The sequence below is a fragment of the Hyperolius riggenbachi genome, chromosome 5 (genome assembly GCF_040937935.1).
Source record: "Hyperolius riggenbachi isolate aHypRig1 chromosome 5, aHypRig1.pri, whole genome shotgun sequence".
In the NCBI taxonomy this organism is placed as follows: Eukaryota; Metazoa; Chordata; class Amphibia; order Anura; family Hyperoliidae; genus Hyperolius; species Hyperolius riggenbachi.
The window spans coordinates 43,027,978-43,047,279 of record NC_090650.1 but is presented as its reverse complement, the minus strand read 5'-3'; the positions used below and the strand labels follow the sequence as shown (position 1 = coordinate 43,047,279).

Genomic DNA, 19,302 nt, shown 5'->3' with positions numbered 1-19,302 from the left:
AAAGAACAAAAGGAATGGACATTAAACCAGTGGAAATCTGTGCTTTGGTCTGATGAGTCCAAATTTGAGATTTTTGGTTCCAACCACCGTGTCTTTGTGCGACGCAGAAAAGGTGAACGGATGGTCTCTACATGCCTGGTTCCCACTGTGAAGCATGGAGGAGGAGGTGCGATGCTGTGGGGGTGATGTGCTGGTGACACTGTTGGGGATTTATTCAAAATTGACGGCTTTAATGGTTGGGTATTATAACTCAGACGTCTGATTATATGGTGACCTGCAGAATCACCAATAATACAGACACTATACCAGATTATTAGGTGATCTGCAGAATCACCAATAATGCCAGTATAGTTAACACAGACTGTGTGAATAGTGATTGGTGCAACCGTAACGCAATAGTTTGGCGAGACCTCACCAGAGGGGCTGGTGAGGTACAATCAGTACACTGACTGTATAATAGCGTACAAGCCCCAGCAAGCTGGAGATACTGATACTGAAGAGATAGAATCTCCCGAGGAGCGGGTGATTCAGACTGTACTGCAGTCTAGTGATCACCTGAGGAGCAGGTGATTAAGACTGTACTGCAGCCTAGTGGACACTTGAGGAGCAGGTGATACAAACAATCCTGCAACTAATGATCACCTGAGGAGCAGGCGATTGTATACAAAGAATCCCTCACCAGAGGCTAGGCCCACTGGTGAGGGCAGAGTGGTCAGACAGGCTAAGTTCGGCAACAGAGAGGTAAGTATCAGGACAGAATCGTGAGGCAAAAGGATAACGGGTAAACAGGCAGAGGTTCAGCAACAAGTCAGATAGGCAGAAGTACAGAATCAGTGAGCAGATGCAAGGTCAGAGTATAGCCAGAATCATACACAGATAATCATTAACAATATAACAATCTCCCAGTCTAGGTGTGAAGTCCTTGGTTTCAACACCGGGGATCTAGTCTAAGGTCTGATCGCTAGCACGAAAGTATTCACGACAGCAGACAGGGAATGAATGACTCTTCTGGGCTTAAGAGCCCGAGGAGATTCTGAGGCACGCCCCCCTGCCGCCAGCCAATCAGCAGCGGCGGGCGCACGGCGAGACGTCAGCCGACCCGCAGGTCAGCTGATACATCTCCTGGCTGCATAAAGGTCATGACGGGTGCGCGCGCCCACGCGTCAATGTGGCCCTATGTGCGACCGAAAGACCCGTCCTCGGCGTGCTAGACGCCCAAGGCACGGGACCACTAAAGGGTAGGGAGCTGGAGGCAGCTGCGGCGGCGGTGCTGTTCGCCGTAGCTGCCACAAACGTTACAAAGGCATACTGAACCAGCATGGCTACACCAGCATCTTGCAGCGGCATGCTATTCCATCCGGTTTGCATTTGGTTGGACCATCCATTTATTCTTTAACAGGACAATGACCTCAAACACACCTCCAGGAGGTGTAATTTGACCAGGAAGGAGAGTGATGGGGTGCTGCACCAGATGACCTGGCCAGGGGTGCTCAGCAGGACCCTGAATGCGAAGTTTACCCGAAAATTCGGGTGATTTTTAAGGTTTGCCGAATGCGAACCCGAACCCGAATAATGCATTCCATGCCGAATCCGAAGTCTCCCGAATGTGCGCACTCGAATTTGGCCGGATGGAGCTGTGGGTTTGGTTTTGGCTTCGGGATTCGGGGATGACGTCATTGGGCCACTCAAAAGTCCTCCAGCCGAGGACCTGGCAACCCTAGCAACCAATCAGAGGAGGGGAGCCTGGCCCTCCCCTCCTCTATATAAGGCGGCGGCCATCTTGCGGATCCACGCACTTGTGAGACTGCTTGGTACTGAGAGATTCTCCAGTGCTGTGCTGTGTCTGAGCAAGTGCATTTCACTGCTAAACCTAGCATTTTGCTTCCTAAACACCTCCTAAACACATTTATTGTTGTCTTATATAGTTAGCTAGTATTTTGATTGTTTTTAGTCAGCTAGTGTATAGTGTATACTGTGCTAGGCTAGTGTTAGTCTGTGTGCAGGATAGGCCTGCTAGCCTAGGTAGCCTTAGCCTACTACTAGCTTAGGTAGGTTAGGGGTTCTAGTTAGTTGTGTACTTAGTAGTACTAGTTTAGTTAATTATTTATTACAGCTGTAGTCTGTTACTTTATTAGTTTCAGTACTGTGTTAGTTAGTTACTGACTGTACAGGCCACCACCAGCATCCGTTGTGAGTGACCTGTGACTCACTTGCCCGAGCCTATTGATTGATTGATTGCGTCTGACCGTGTGTGACCAATTGTAATTGTCACCGACTGTCTGTTGCACAACTTACTTATAGTGTAATACGTTAGGTGTTTCTTAGTTACCTGCGTGTGTACTACTACTAGTGTCTAGTCTACTACTATACTACTAGTACCTGTTCACTTTTTTTTTTTTCACTGTTACTGTGTGATTTTATTATCATCTGTAGTGTGTAATAAATAAGAGTTACAACACATACAGGCCACCACCAGCATCCATTGTGAGTGACCTGTGACTGTCTGTCACCTGCCCGAGCCTATTGATTGATTGATTGCGTCTGACCGTGTGTGACCGATTGTAATTGTCACCGACTGTCTGCCGCATGACTTACTTATAGTGTAGTACGCTAGGTGTTTCTTAGTTACCTGCGTGCGTACTACTACTAGTGTCTAGTCTACTACTATACTACTAGTACCCAATCACTTATTTCTTTTTTCACTGTCTGTTACTGTGTGATTTTATTATCATCTGTAGTGTGTAATAAATAAGAGTTACAACACACACAGGCCACCACCAGCATCCGTTGTGAGTGACCGGTGACTGTCTGTCACCTGCCCGAGCCTATTGATTGATTGCGTCTGACCGTGTGGGACCGATTGTATTTGTCACCGACTGTCTGCCGCACGACTTACTTATAGTGTAGTACACTAGGTATTTCTTAGTTACCTGAGTGCGTACTACTACTACTACTGTCTACTAGTACTACTAGTCACCACCAAGTCACCACCAACACAGACTTTATTAAAGTTTACACCCTTTCCCGCCCTCTTCTACTTTTTTTTTTTTTTTTACTGTATTTGTATAGTGCACAATGACTGGCAGAGGTAGAGGGTGAGGCACCACCAGGAGAGGCAGCGCCATTGCAAGAGCCACTGCCAGCAGCAGCAGAAGGTCTGGGACTGGTCCGCCGCCAGCCACTGACCGCAGGGATCTTTGAGACGGGTCGTCGCCCACGGCCCATTGGGGAGAGTCAGGTGCAGGCTGTGGTGGAAATGATGGCGGAGCAGGAAGCCACCGTTTCCAGCAAGGCCTCCAGCACCAGCGAGACCAGTGCCACCAGCACCAGCACTCCGGTCCGCAGCAGGCCTCCACCAGCGCTTGAGGCCATGGTCACGGTGACCCCATCGACCAGCCTGCCCTCAATGAGCACGCTCTTCTCCCCTGAGACTGTGACCATGTACAGGGATGTTTTGGAGAAGTATGAGTTGGAGATGATGGGGCCATCCAAGGAGGAGGAGGAGGAGTTTGAGGTGCAGAAGTTTGTTGTTGGCGCTGAGGAGGAGGGGCGTGATGCAGGGGATGTTGGGGTAGAGGAGTTGGTTGAGGCGGGCTCACAGGATATGTTTGGGGTTGATGATGATGACTTGCTGGATCCTTCCTATGTGCCACCAGTACCACCAGCACAGTTGGTTGAAGGCAGCTCGTCATCGGAGGAGGAGGCGTCTCTGGCGCAGAGGCGTGGCAGCAGCAAGGCGGCCAGCACAGGGCGTGGAAGACAGGAGCCACAGCCTGCTGCTTCAGTCGCTACTAGTGTTGGGCGAACACCTGGATGTTCGGGTTCGGGAAAGTTCGCCGAACATGACCGCGATGTTCGGCATGTTCGGGCCGAACCCCGAACTCCCCGAACATCCCGCTTTTGGGGGCCCTATGGGGTCGCAGGCATAAGGGGGGAGCATGCCCCGATCGCGGGGGGGGGGGCGGAAATTCCCCCCACCCCCTCCGCTAGCGCTCCCCCCTCTGCCCGCTTCCCCATACAAAAGTTTAAGGAAAGTACCGGTGGTAGTGGATGGCCTGGCAGTGGCACTGTGGAGTGAGGAGGAGGAGTCCGGAGAGTGACGCGTTGAGGGAGGCCGGGCAGCGGGCGGTTCAGCGGTAGTACCCTTGTGGTACTTCCGCCCTTTCTCTGACCTCACGCCCGCTGCCCGGCCTCCCTCAACGCGTCACTCTCCGGACTCCTCCTCCTCACTCCACAGTGCCACTGCCAGGCCATCCACTACCACCGGTACTTTCCTTAAACTTTTGTATGGGGAAGCGGGCAGAGGGGGGAGCGCTAGCGGAGGGGGTGGGGGGAATTTCTGACCCCCCCCCCCCCCCCGCGATCGGGGCATGCTCCCCCCTTATGCCTGCGACCCCATAGGGGGGCCGTATTCGGCCGAACAGGGGCCCTGTTCGGCCAGGTTCGGCCAGGAATTGAGCGGTTCGGGCGAACGCGAACAGTTTGGCCGAACACCACCAGGTGTTCGGCCGAACTCGAACATCACCCGAACAGGGTGATGTTCTGCAGAACCCGAACAGTGGCGAACACTGTTCGCCCAACACTAGTCGCTACCACCACCCGCAGCAAACCTCCAACTAAAACCAAAATGGCACAATCCTCCAAGGGCACCCAAAAACCCCAGCCCTCAAGCTCAAAGAGCAGGTTGAAGTCCCCAGTCTGGCGGTACTTCACCAAGTGCCCAGTGGACGCGACACGTGCAATTTGCAACAGTTGTCATGTCAGGCTCAGCAGAGGTCACGATCTGCTCAAGTTGGGTACCTCGTGCCTGCAGACCCACTCACAGAGCAGACATTTTGAGGACTTTAGTGAGTTGGAGAAGCTGATGCAAAGTGGTGCAGGCAGTGGTCAGAGCCAGACAGCCACTGCAAAGATTTCAGCAGCAGCAGCAGCAGCAGCAGCAGCCGACCCTCCTGCCCATCCAGCAGCAGCAGGAGCACAGCAGCAACTCACTCCCACCTCCACCCCCCGGGCAGCCAGTCCTCAGTGGCCTCATCATCAGCTCCCTCCACAGTGGCCTCCTCATCCTCCCATGCAGGCAAACGCCGCCAGACCCTGCTCAGCGAAGCATTCCCCGGTGTGACCAAGGTGCTGCCTCCCGCCCACAGGCGCATCCGGTTGCTGAATGGGTTGCTTTCCCGGGCCATGTGCTCCCAGCTCCTGCCATATTCCTTTGTGCAGGAAGGGAGTGACATCAGAGCGCTGCTGCAGGTTGGGATCCCGGAGTGGCAAGTCCACAGCCGCCACTATTTCTCCCGCAGGGCAATCCCAGCACTGCACTGCTCTGCCATGGCAAACGTGGGCCGCGCGCTGGATAACGCTGTGAGTGCGCGGATCCACATAACCATGGATTCATGGAGCAGCCGGTTTGGGACAGAGCGCTATCTGTCCTTTACGGCCCACTGGTTCAGCCTGGTGGAAAGCCCGAGCGAGGAAGCAGCAGGTCCACCCTCGGGCGCAGCAGCAGCGGCACCAGTCGCCCACTACGTGGTGCCACCGCACGGGGTCAGGGGAGAAGCAGCAGCTCCCACCGCCAAGCGATCCCGTCTCTCCAGCAGCGTGAAGGCCCGCCACTGCCAAGCGCTGCTGGAGATGAAAAGCCTGGGGAAAAACTCCTTGACGGCATCGAACATGCTCCGGTACCTCAGGGAGCAGGAGAGGACGTGGCTGACCCCCAGAGGCCTCACTGTGGGATTGGTGGTGTCCGACAATGCCGCCAACCTGCTGTCTGCCATCAGCAGTGGAGACTTGCTCCACGTCCCTTGCTTGGCCCACGTCCTGAACCTGGTGGTGCAAAACTTCATGCGCACCTACCTGGGGATGGAGGAGCTGTTAGAAGCGGCGCAGAAAATTGTGCGCACTTTCTGCCGCTCAGCAGCTGCCGCAGCAAAACTGGCAGACATCCAGCAGCAGGAGGGCCTGCCACGACACCGCCTCATCATAGATGTGCCAACTCGCTGGAACTCCACCCTGGCGATGTTGGAGCGGCTGGTTGAGCAGAGGAGGGCTGTCAACCGGTACATCTATGATGCCACTGTCGCCGGCACCGGCAGCAGCAGCACCAAACTCCAGCTCCTCACCAAGCACAATGGGGGTAGATGCAGCAGGTCTGCTTGATGTTGGCTCCCTTCCTGCAGGGAACCAACCTGGTGAGTGAACAACGGGCATCCCTCTGCCAGTGGGTGCCCTTTGTTTGTCTGCTGGACAGGGCACTTGGCTATTTGGTGGATTTGGGAGAGGAGGCCCTGAAGCAGCTGGAACAGCAGCCGCCTGTGCAGTCCACTGCTACGCAGGTATTTAAGTCCCTGGAGGAGGAGGAGGAGGAGGAGTTGGAGGTGCTGGACGTTGCTGCTGGGGGAGAACATTGAAGCGCAGCAGCAGTGGTGCGAGGGTGGAGAGAGGAGGAAGAGTCTCAGGGGCAAGAGGAGGAGGAGGACGCTGACCCTGATGTCTCTGTTAGACGGTCCACCCTGTTCCCCATGGCAGCGCACATGCTGCGCTGCCTGTGCACAGACCCCAGGGTCAAGCGGATGCAAGCGAGGGAGGATGCCTGCATCAGCATGATCCTGGACCCACGGCTGAGGGGGAGGTGGGATCAGTTTCTGCCTGCCAGAGACCGTGAGCAGCAAGCAAGGGAGTTGCAGGAGATCCTTGTTCGGCGACTGGAAGAAGCCTCCCTCCCGCCTTCCACCTCCTCTTTCCCTTTCCAGCAGCCAGCACAGCAGCCGGTGCCTGCTGCCAGCAGCAGCGTCAGGCGCCCAGGAGACCTGCTGTCATTGACGCAGGCGTTCTACATGAAGGTACAGCAGCCGAGAGAGGAGGTGCGGGCAGCAGCCACCTTCGCTGACAGTCACAGCCAGCGCATGATCCAGATGGTGGCCGACTACATGGGGTCCTTCAGTGGGCTTGACACCAGCAGCGAGGAGCCTGTGGACCCCATGGAGTACTGGGTGGTGCGCTTGCACATCTGGAGGGAGCTTTTCCAGAAAGCCCTGGAGGTATTGTCTTGCCCCCCTTCCAGCGTGCTGTCTGAGAGGGGCTTCAGTGTGGCCGGTGGCGTGGTCACCAAGAAGCGCTCTCGTCTGTCCACAGAGAGTGTGGACAGAATGACATTTTTGAAGATTAACCAGGTCTCGATAGAAGGCACGTTCCTGGCACCTGTTGTCGGCGAGAGGAGGACATGAGGTGCCTGCCTGGGAATTACAATACATTGCCTGCTGCCATACGTGACGACTACTCCTCCTCCTGCTGGCCTGCTGCATTGACTTATTTATGAATTTATTTATGTATTTATTGTATTTCTACGTGACTCCTCCTGCTGCTGCTGGCCTGCTGCATTTATTTACCTATGAATTTATTTATGTATTTATTGTATTTCTACATGACTCCTCCTGCTGCTGCTGCTGGCCTACTGCATTGATTTACCTTTGAATTTATTTATGTATTTATTGTATTTCTATGTGACTCCTCCTGCTGCTGCTGGCCTGCTGCATTGATTTATTTATGAATTTATTTATGTATTTATTGTATTTCTATGTGACTCCTCCTGCTGCTGCTGGCCTGCTGCATTGATTTACCTATGAATTTATTTATGTATTTATTGTATTTGTACGTGACTCCTCCTGCTGCTGCTGGTCTGCTGCATTGATTTATTTATGAATTTATTTATGTATTTATTGTATTTCTACGTGACTCCTCCTGCTGCTGCTGGCCTGCTGCATTGATTTACCTATGAATTTATTTATGTATTTATTGTATTTCTACGTGACTCCTCCTGCTGCTGCTGGCCTGCTGCATTTATTTATCTATGAATTTATGAATTGATTTATGTATTTATTGTATTTATAAAGTGGCAACATATTACGCCACGCTCATTTTCATCCTCCTGCTGTCAGTGGTCCCACCGCCAGGGTCCACACAATACATTGCCTGCTGCCAGTGCCACATGTCACTACTCCTGCTGCTGCTGTATTTATCCTCCTGCTGTCAGTGGTCCCACCGCCAGGGTCCACACAATACATTGCCAGCTGCCAGTGCCACACGTCACTCCTCCTCCTCCTCCTGCTGTTGTATTTATCCTCCTGCTGTCAGTGGTCCCACCGCCAGGGTCCACAATATGCATTGCCTGCTGCCAGTGCCACATGTCACTCCTCCTCCTCCTCCTGCTGCTGCTTTTGTATTTATCCTCCTGCTGTCAGTGGTCCCACCGCCAGGGTCCACACTATGCATTGCCTGCTGCCAGTGCCACACATCACTCCTCCTCCTCCTCCTGCTGCTGCTTTTGTATTTATCCGCCTGCTGTCAGTGGTCCCACCGCCAGGGTCCACACAATACATTGCCTGCTGCCAGTGCCACACGTCACTCCTCCTCCTACTGCTGCTGTATTTATCCTTCTGCTGTCAGTGGTCCCACCGCCAGGGTCCACACTATGCATTGCCTGCTGCCAGTGCCACATGTCACTCCTCCTCCTCCTCCTGCTGCTGCTGTTGTATTTATCCTCCTGCTGTCAGTGGTCCCACCACCAGGGTCCACACTATGCATTGTCTGCTGCCAGTGCCACACGTCACTCCTCCTCCTCCTCCTGCTGCTGCTGTTGTATTTATCCTCCTGATGTCAGTGGTCCCACCGCCAGGGTCCACACAATACATTGCCTGCTGCCAGTTCCACACGTCACTCCTCCTCCTACTGCTGCTGTATTTATCCTCCTGCTGTCAGTGGTCCCACCGCCAGGGTCCACACAATACTTTGCCTGCAGCCAGTGCCACACATCACTCCTCCTCCTGCTGCTGTATTTATCCTCCTGCTGTCAGTAGTCCAACCACCAGGGTCCACACAATACGTTGCCTGCTGCCAGTGCCACACGTCACTCCTCCTCCTGCTGCTGTATTTATCCTCCTGCTGTCAGTGGTCCCACCGCCAGGGTCCACACAATACATTGCCTGCTGCAAGTGCCACACGTCACTCCTCCTCCTCCTCCTCCTCCTGCTGTATTTATCCTCCTGCTGTCAGTGGACCCACCGCCAGGGTCCACACGATACATTGCCTGCTGCCAGTGCCACACGTCACTCCTCCTCCTACTGCTGCTGTATTTATCCTCCTGCTGTCAGTGGTCCCACCGCCAGGGTCCACACTATGCATTGCCTGCTGCCAGTGCCACATGTCACTCCTCCTGCTGCTGCTGTATTTATCCTCCTACTGTCAGTGGTCCCACTGCCAGGGTCAACACAATACATTGCCTGCTGCCAGTGCCACACGTCACTCTTCCTCCTGCTGCTGCTGTATTTATCCTCCTGCTGCTGTATTTATCCTCCTGCTGTCAGTGGCCCCACCGCCAGGGTCCACACAATGCATTGCCTGCTGCCAGTGCCACACGTCACGTTTTTTTTTTTTTTTATTACACCTATTTCAATGTGATTTCTCTTTAAAAAAAAAAATCCGAATTTGCGAACACAAATTTTTTACCGAATTTTGAGCCCGACACCCGAACCGAATCTGAATCCGAACCAAATTTCGTGGTCGAAGGCGAATTCGAATGTCATGCGGACATGAATTCGAATGTACCCGAACCGAATTTTGGTACATCTGAGCATGCCTGGACCTGGCCTCCACAGTCACCAGACCTGAACCCAATCGAGATGGTTTGGGGTGAGCTGTACCACAGAGTGAAGGCAAAAGGGCCAACAAGTGCTAACCATCTCTGGGAACTCCTTCAAGACTGTTGGAAGACCATTTCAGGTAACTACCTCTTGAAGCTCATCAAGAGAAAGCCAAGAGTGTGCAAAGCAGTAATCAAAGCAAAAGGTGGGTACTTTGAAGAACCTAGAATATGACATATTTTCAGTTGTTTCACACTGTTTGGTTACTTCCACATGTGTTAATTCATAGTTTGGATGTCTTCAGTGTGAATCTACAATGTTCATAGTTATGAAAATAAAGAAAACTCTTTGAATAAGACAGAGGGGTTGGGTATTTAGGACAGTTTCTTCAAATAAATTGTGTGTGTCATTGTGTATAGCGTCTCTGAACATGGCAACTTCTATGCCGGGAGAAATTCCAGTGAGAGAAAATGTGGTTAGTTCCCTTTAAAGTTGCGGTGGAAAATAAGTAAGGGGAGATAAATCATGAGATGTGTTTTGTGAACCAATCCCAAAGTTCCTTGTACAGTTTATTTAATGCAACAATCAGAACAATATATAATTAAAATCATAATGGCCATGTACATATTTTCAAAGACATACACAATAAGTACAAATATTCCAACGTTAATTTACACCAGGCTTACCCGTATGTTTCTGGCATATGTATCCTTTACGTTCGTCACACGGAGTGTCCTTCCATTTCCCAGCTTTGAAGATGTCATGGGTATTCATAAAAACACAGTCCGGCTACACAGAAACATAAGCACTTGTTAATCACATAATTAGAATAAAGAATTAGTATTTAGTATTAAAGATGGCCCGATCTGTTTGCCTAGCGAACAGTTCACAGCAAAGAACGGGTGTTCGTGCCCGCCCTGTCAGGTGAATACATGGCGTGTTCGACCCGCCTCCTATACATCATCATGGAGCCAAACTTTGACCCCTCACTCCAAAGTCAGCAGACACATGGCAGCCAATCAGCTAGCTCTCCCTCCCGGAACACAACTCCTGTATAAAAACACCAGCACGTCAGCCATTATACAGTCAGCCTGTAGCTTTGCTGTGAGTAGAGATGGGCCGGCGGACAGTTCCCAGCGAATTTCCACTGTTCTCTTTCTCGGCGAACTGCAAACATATAGCGTGTTCGATCCGCCCCCTATACATCATCATGGAGCCAAACTTTGACCCCTCACCTCACAGGCAGCAGACATATGGCAGCCAATCAGCTAGCACCCCCTCATGGACCCCCCACCCCCCATTAAAAAGCAGTTGCGGAGGCCATATTGGATTATTTTTTTGCTGGTTGCTGACTGTTAGTGAGAGCAGGGTCAGACTTGCTGCAGATAGGTAGAGAAAGCATTAGCTAGGCCTGTGTTCTTGTTCCTCACTTGGTTTGAAAGCACCCCTAATAGCCCTTTTGAGGGCTAGTACATTGGTCTAATGTGTGCTTTTTTTTGTGAGTGAGAGTGACACTCCACAGCCCACTGACACCCAGAGCTGTGCGCACACTACTGCTGTTGCTACATTAAAGAGAACCCGAGGTGGGAATTTATTATGCTAGTGGGGCTCAAAGACCCCCCTGCGCGCCGCTATACCCCCGCAGTGCTGGCGACACGCAGCGTGTCACCAGCACAATGTTTATCTAAGCGCTGTCTGTCAGCGCCGCTCCCCCGCCTCCTCCGCATCGGCACTACCCGCCATGTCACTTCCCTCCAATCAGCGGGAGGGAAGGGACACAGGCGGGTAGCGCCGATAAGGAAGAAGCGGGGGAGCGGCGCTGACAGACAGCGCTTAGGTAAACATTGTCGCCAGCACTGCGGGGGTATAGCGGCGCGCAGGGGGGGGGTCTTTGAGGCACACCATGGGGCAACAGAGGCTGGTTATAGTGTGCACAACCAGCCTCTGTGCCCCACTAGCATAATAAAATCCCACCTCGGGTTCTCTTTAAGTTGCAGGCACAGTAGCACTTCAGTGCATTATTATTTCACTGTATTCTGACAACACTATTGCATTTCTCTGTGTGTGACACTCCACAGCCCACTGACACCCAGAGCTGTGCACACTACTGGTATTGTTACTACATTAAGCTGGAGCCACAGTACCACTCCAGTGCATTATTTGTAGGAATGTAGTGTGATTTCTGTCCTTTAGGGATTAATACCTGACTTCGTGTCAACTTCATAATTTTTGCTGGGACTTTTGGCATGGATTCCCCTCCTGCATGCCACAGTCCAAGTGTTAGACCCCTTGAAACAACTTTCCATCCCTTTTGTGGCCAGTAACAATCTTTGCAGATTTTAAATTTCATCTGCCCATTGAAGCCCATGATGGTTCGCATGTTCGCGAACATTTGCGGAAGTTCGCGTTTTTGCTGTTTTTCGATATTCGCGATATCTCTAGCTGTCAGTGAGAGCAGGGAGAGAGCCATCTGCAGATAGGGAAAGCATAGTTAGGCCTCTGTTCTGTGTCCCCACTGACATTCTTGCTGTTACTACAGCGTCCTGAGCACCCAAAGAGCCCTGTTCAGGGCTAGTACTGGTACATAGGTTTTGTTAGTACAGTGTCCTGAGCACACAAAGAGTCCTGCTCAGGGCTGGTACTGGTTTATAGGTTTTGTTAGTACAGCGTCCTGACCACTCAGGGCTGGTACTGGTACATTGGTTTTCTTACTGTTGTGCTATCGCCAGCGGCGGTTCCAGCTTCAGATTTTTGGGGGGGCTCAAAAGGGGCACAATGGCTGGCTGGCGGGGCTTAGGGGGGAAACGGAGTGGGCATGGTCATGATGTCATGTGGGCGGGGCTAACTGTAATGTAGTTGTACCAGCTAATGTAGTTACATAAAAAAAAAATATTAAGTAAATGCACGTAATGACAGACTTTCACCAGTAAATGTATGTAATGAGAGACAGTCTTTCAATAGTAAGTGCACGTAATGAAAGACAGCGTTTCACCAGTAAATGCACATAATGAGAGACAGCATTTCCCCTCTAAATGCACATAAGAGACAGCCTTTCACCAGTAAATGCATGTAATGAGAGACAGTGTTTCACCACTAAATGCACATAAGAGACAGCCTTTCACCAGTAAATGCACGTAATGACAGACAGCGTTTCACCACTAAATGCACATAAGAGACAGCCTTTCACCAGTAAATGCATGTAATGAGAGACAGCGTTTCACCACTAAATACACATAAGAGACAGCCTTTCACCAGTAAATGCATGTAATGAGAGACAGCGTTTCACCACTAAATGCACATAAGAGACAGCCTTTCACCAGTAAATGCACGTAATGACAGACAGCGTTTCACCACTAAATGCACATAAGAGACAGCATTTCCCCAGTAAATGCATGTAATGAGAGACAGCGTTTCCCCAGTAAATGCATGTAATGACAGACAGCGTTTGCCCAGTAAATGCATGTAATGACAGACAGCATTTCACCTTTAAATGCACATAAGAGATAGTGGTGGGATGGGCGGAAGGACTCAGACTCAGGCCTGGCTGGTGGTGGTAGGCTGGGGGCCCCAGGGGCCAGGGAAGCTCAGGCCTGCCTGGTGGTGGGCTGAACTGGACGCCCCAGGCCTGTCTAATGGTGGTGGGCTGGGGGCCCCAGGGCAGCTCTGGCTTGCCTGGTGGTGGGCTGGAGGCCCCAGGATCACTCCTGGCTGGTGGTGGGATGGGGGCCCCAGGGCAGCTCTGGCCTGCCTGGTGGTGGGCTGGAGGCCCCATGCTTAGGCCTGGCTGGTGGTGGTGGACTGAGGGCCCCAAGGCAGCTCAGGCCTGGCTGGTGGTGGTGAGGGGTGGGTTGGGGAATAGAGGGGAGACAGAGAGAGAGGGAGGCCCCAGGCTCAGGCCTGGCTCGGGGTGGGCTGGGTCTGGGAGCCCGAGACTCAGGCCTGGCTGGTGGTGGTGAGGGGTGGGTTGGGGAGTAGAGGGGAGACAGAGAGAGAGGGAGGGAGGCCCCAGGCTCAGACCTGGCAGGTGGTGGGCTGGTTCTGGGAGCCCCAGGCTCAGGCCTGACTGGTGGTGATGAGGGGTGGGTTGGGGAGTAGAGGGGCGACAGAGAGAGAGGGAGGCCCCAGGCGCAGGCCTGGCTGGTGGTGGGCTGGGTCTGGGAGCCCCAGGCTCAGGCCTGGCTGGTGGTGGTGAGGGGTGGGTTGGGGAGTAGAGGGGAGACAGAGAGAGAGGGAGGGAGGCCCCAGGCTTAGGCCTAGCTGGGGGTGGGCTGCGTCTGGGAGCCCCAGGCTCAGGCCTGGCTGGTGGTGGTGAGGGGTGGGTTGGGGAGTAGAGGGGAGACAGAGAGAGAGGGAGGCCTCAGGCTCAGGCCTGGCTGGGGGTGGTGGTGGGCTGGGTCTGGGAGCCCAAGGCTCACATGTCACATCAGCATCACATCACTGATGTGACATGTGAGCCCAAGGCTCACATGTCACATCAGCATCACATCACATCACATGTTAAGGGGGGCTAACAGGTTGACAGCTGGGGCGTAAGCCTGGGTAAGCCCCAGCGAGGCACCGCCACTGGTTATCGCAGTTCTGTGTGTCTCACTGTCCACAGTGCACTGATACAGGTGTGCACACTGCTGCTATTGGTACAGTAGCTTGCACAATACACCACATCAAAAGTGCTATTGTTGTTCTCTTTTGATATTGTTATATCGTAGTTCTCTGCATTCAGTGAGTGTCCAGCGCAGTGACTTTAGCTTCAAGGCACATATGTGCACACTGCTAGTATTGGTACAGTACCTTGCACAATACATCCCATCATCATAAGTGCGATTGTTGTTCTCTTTTGATATTGTTTGCTTTTTTTTTTTGTTTTGTTTTTTGCAATACTTTGTTAGCTTGGATTCTCTTTGGGGCCCTTTTAACAAGGGAGGATGAATTGCATGTTGGTTGGAAGCTCAGTCTCAGCTGCCAGTCACAAGTGCCTTTTGACTGCAACTCATTGTAGCCAAATAGCAGCATTCGTAGCCCCACTTATGTGACTGAAGCGTGCAGAGCCCATAACCCAGAGCTCGATGGATCTAAACCATTCTCTGCTAGGTGTACTTTGGTTTTTACACCTTGCTTTACCACATGGGCCAATCGGCGGCCATAGCCCCTTAAGAGAAAGTGTCATTAGGGCCTTGCTGTAACATAGATTGTAGTGTAACTATTTCAACTAATGTACCCAAGCTCATTTTTCTCTTGGGTATATCGCAATGGTACATGCTAGGCTGGCTTCAGCAGCATGTAGCGTTGGTGGTGGTATAGTGGTGAGCATAGCTGCCTTCCAAGCAGTTGACCTTGGTTCGATTCCTGGCCAATGTATGTAAGCTGGCTTTTGACAGAGGGGATAGGAGAGATAGGAAGCAGTGAAAGATATTTTATTTTACCGCCGAAACGGAAATTGCATTATTCGGATCCGGATATCCGTGGATATCCGCGGATATCCGGGTATGCAGCTAGAAATCCACATAGTGCTATGCGGATTTCTGCCCAGGTATCCGGAATCCAAATCCGGTCGGACACTGCTAAAAGGTTTGGATATCCAGGTTACCCGGATATCCGAAATCCGGATGAGCATCCCTGTTACTGACATGTTGAGGTATTGTAATATTTGTAGAGGTGCCCCAGACTATAAGAGCTGGACCTTCAAAGAAGAACACCGCTGCCGTTTCAGAAGAATGTCCATCCACTCCACAGATAACAATGCACAGTTAGTGTCACAGCGCTAGGTGGTTTCCATACACATGCAATCCAAATCTGGACTCGACCTTCTAGATGAAATCTTCAATGTTTTATTGTAATTCCAAAAAGCATTACAATAAAACATTGAAGATTTCACCTGGAGGGTTGAGTCCAGATTTGTATTGCATGTGTATGGACAGTACTTTATGGGAGGCTTGACGAACCTCCTGCCTTGATCCGTGGCTCCCCGTGGGATGTTAACCAGAGCCTGAGGCCTGTGGACACTTGTTTTTGTGATTACAGCGCTAGGTGGTCCAGCTTTAATTAGGCAAGCAATAGATGTATTCCACCTCCAGAGATCCCTCTTGTCGGAAATCCAGACCTATATGTGCAAACTCCATGCACAGAAAGATAAAGAGGGATACTCTCAGTGGATAGTAAAAGTTCCTTTTTATTCAGGCATAAAACATTCAGCTTCAAAATACAGCAAGGTCCACTTACATCTTGAGGGTCCTAGGCCAAATAGGACCCTCACTGGTAAGACAACTTCCCACCAATGTGGTACTCCGTAGGATACTTGCGATCAAACAGCTTTGCCTGCTCTCGTCCCGACTGGTTTCGGCTTTCCGCCATCATCAGGGGATACAATTGAGAGCGGGCAAGTGTGTTTTATATATAAAAAAATGTGTAATTACCTTCCCATGGGCGTTAGCCTGCTCCTCCGTGCCACCCGAAAGTTGAAAACATCTCTTCTGGTCCGCTGTTGCACTACTTCCGGTGACGTCACCGTTATGGTGTGTTTCACCGGCTCAGGCCAATCGCTTCCAGCATTCCAAGTATGGATGCAACGTTAAAGGGAACCAGAGACGAAGAACCCTCATGTATTTTACCATATATATCAGTGGGAACATTAGAGAAAACATCTACCTTGCTGTCTGTTTCATTCTGCACTGCACAGCTTGCTTCTAATCAGCCCTGATAAAATCCCCGACAGAGCATTCAGTCTGGCTTTGCTCAGGAATATTTATAGCTCAGTCTGTGTTCTTTCATGTCTTTTGAAGTCCAAGCCTGCCCCCTGCTGGCTCTGCTCAGGAATCATTATAGCTGAGTCATAGTAGCAAAGCCAGGCTGAATGCTCAGTCGGAGATTTTATCAGGTCTGATAAGAAACAAGCTGTGCCGTGCAGAATGAAACAGAAAGCATGGTAGGTGTTTTCTCTAATGTTCCCACAAATCTATATGGTAAAATACATGAGGGTGCTTCGTCTCTGGTTCACTTTAAGGGGGCATACTTAAAAATTATTCAGCATACCCAGTGAGACGATAAGGGGGCATCCATAATATATCAAATCAACACTAATTGAGGAGTAGGCAATGCCAGAGGAAAGGAAAATGGATCCGTACATTATAAAATAATATGACATCAAAACATGAATTTAAAATCAAAGGCAGTGTAACGGGCAGTTGGGGCGTGGGGCTCGCACCGGTGACAGCAGGAAGGGGTTAACAGGGATGCACAAGTTTATTCAGAAGTGTATAGACAAAGGTGTTTATGCAGACTGTAACCTAGCTCCCAGAGTCCGCCTCGGCCAGGCCGTGCGTGGTGAGGGCCCGAGGCTCAGGAGGACAGGACTCAGGAATATTCCCACCCAGTACTGGAGTCGGCACGGGTACTGGGACCAGGCAAGCGGGTAGTCAGGCGGAAATCAGGTCGGTACACAGAAGGCAATATAGATACAGGGATCAGGCAAACGGATAGTCAGGCGGAAATCAGGTCGGTACACAGAAGGCAATGTAGATACACAAGCTATAACACTCACTAACTTAGCTTCACGAACAGCTACCTAGCTAGCCTAGCAGACGCTATAACTGGCGTGGCGCGGCGTTCCCGGAAGGCTTAAGATGACCTGGTGACGTCACCTTCGGAACGCGCGCCGCCCCCTGGCGTACGGCGTGCGCCCCTTGGAACGCACGCTAGCAGAGGAGGAAGAGTCCGTGGAGCGCAAGCCGGAAGAGGATGCGTCTCCGCAGGAGCGAGGAGCAGGTAGTATCGTTACAGTACCCCCCCCCCCTGAGGAGTGACCTCCGGGCACTCTAACCCCGGTTTGTCCGGGAAGTTAGCGTGAAATTCCTGGATTAATTCAGGAGCATGTACCCGTCGAGCCGGGACCCAACACCTCTCCTCTGGCCCGTAACCCTTCCACTCGAGAAGATATTGCAATGAATTCCTGAATTTCCTGGAATCTAATATCTTATCCACCTCGTACTCGGTTTCCCCTTGAACCGTGACTGGAGGAGGGGGGGCAGCAGAAAGCTGGGAGGGATCAGCCGGTTTGAGAAGCGACACGTGGAAAGAATTCCCGATTCTCATGGACCCTGGCAATTTCACCTTGTATGCCACCCTATTCAACCTTTTTAGTACCGGAAAGGGACCTATAAATCTGGGCCCCAGTTTTGGCGTTGGTTGACGCAAGGGAATATGCCTCGTCGATACCCAAACTAGGTCCCCTGGTGAGAACACCGTTTCCGGTGTTCTGCGCCTGTCGAAGGCAGATTTCTGTTTCTGCGTGGCAACCTGCAAATTCCTTTCAGTTTCCTTCCATATGTCCATCATATGTTGTAATCTTTCTTCTAAGACAGGTAAGTTGGAGGGTGGACCTACCAGAAACGAGAACCTGGGGTCGAGGCCATTGACTACCTGAAAAGGGGATCTGCCCGTGGATGAACTCACCCCGTTATTGTGGGCAAATTCTGCAAATGGGAGATATTCGGCCCACTGTTCCTGGGTGTGGGAGACAAAGCAACGCAGGTATTGCTCCAGGGATTGGTTTACCCTCTCGGTCTGGCCGTTGGATTCAGGATGGAATCCTGATGAAAACGCCAGCTCCATTCCCAGACAAGAGCAGAAAGACCTCCAAAACTTGGACACAAATTGCACCCCCCGATCCGAGACCACCCGTTCTGGAATACCATGGAGCCTGAACACGTGAGTGACGAAGAGGTCGGCCAACTCTTTGGCTGATGGCAACTTGGTCAGCGGAATAAAGTGAGACATTTTGCTGAAGCGGTCCACGACCACCCAAATCACCGTGTATCCCTCCGACGGGGTAAATCCACTATAAAATCCATGGACACATCGGTCCATGGTTTGAATGGGATGGGCAGAGGAAGGAGAGAACCTCTGGGGGCTGTCCTAGGAGTCTTGTTGCGGGCGCAGATTGGGCATGCTCTGACGAAGGCCCGCGTATCTCGCGGTAAAGAAGGCCACCACACCAGGCGTGTCAACAGTTCCCGAGTTCTGGCTTGACCCGGATGTCCTGCCGTCTTACTCTCATGAAAGTGTTGCAGAACCTGCAACCTCAACTGTGGAGGAACATACAGAAGCCCTGGTGGTTTCCCCGAGGGAACCTCATCCTGGTGATGAGACAAACTCTCCACTAGGTCCCCAGTGGAGCTGAGCGTTGTCGTGGCGGCGACAAAGCAGCGGGCGGGCAAAATGGGTTCGGGACTTTGAGCGCGAGGGGGATTCGGACAGAAATAGCGGGACAGAGCGTCCGCCTTAACATTCTTCGGGCCGGGCTTGTAGGTGATGGTAAACTTAAATCTGGTGAAGAACAGGGCCCACCGGGCTTGTCTGGGGTTTAATCTTTTGGCAGACTCAAGGTATTCTAAATTTTTGTGGTCTGTGAAAACGGTAACCGGGAGATCGGCGCCCTCCAGCCAGTGCCTCCATTCCTCGAAAGCCCATTTAATGCCCAGCAACTCGCGATTGCCAATGTCGTAATTTTGCTCCGCTGGTGAGAATTTCCTAGAGAAGTAGGCGCAGGGATGCAACTTTTCCGGGGAACCTGAATATTGGGAGAGGACCGCCCCTACCCCCAGTTCAGATGCGTCAACCTCTACCACAAAGGGACGTGTCGTATCCGGATGTACCAGAAGCGGGGCCGAACAGA

General features: G+C 51.8%; 1 protein-coding gene across 1 annotated transcript in view; it reads right to left on the bottom strand.

Annotated features, from left to right (window-relative positions):
* The window catches only part of LOC137518156 (macrophage mannose receptor 1-like), a 335,787-nt gene that overhangs the window by 80,926 nt on the left and 235,559 nt on the right, over positions 1 to 19,302 (bottom strand). The window contains exon 23 of the mRNA XM_068235568.1: positions 10,322 to 10,424. Within this exon, the coding sequence (XP_068091669.1) occupies positions 10,322 to 10,424 (103 nt within the window). The remainder of the gene's footprint in view (positions 1 to 10,321; positions 10,425 to 19,302) is intronic.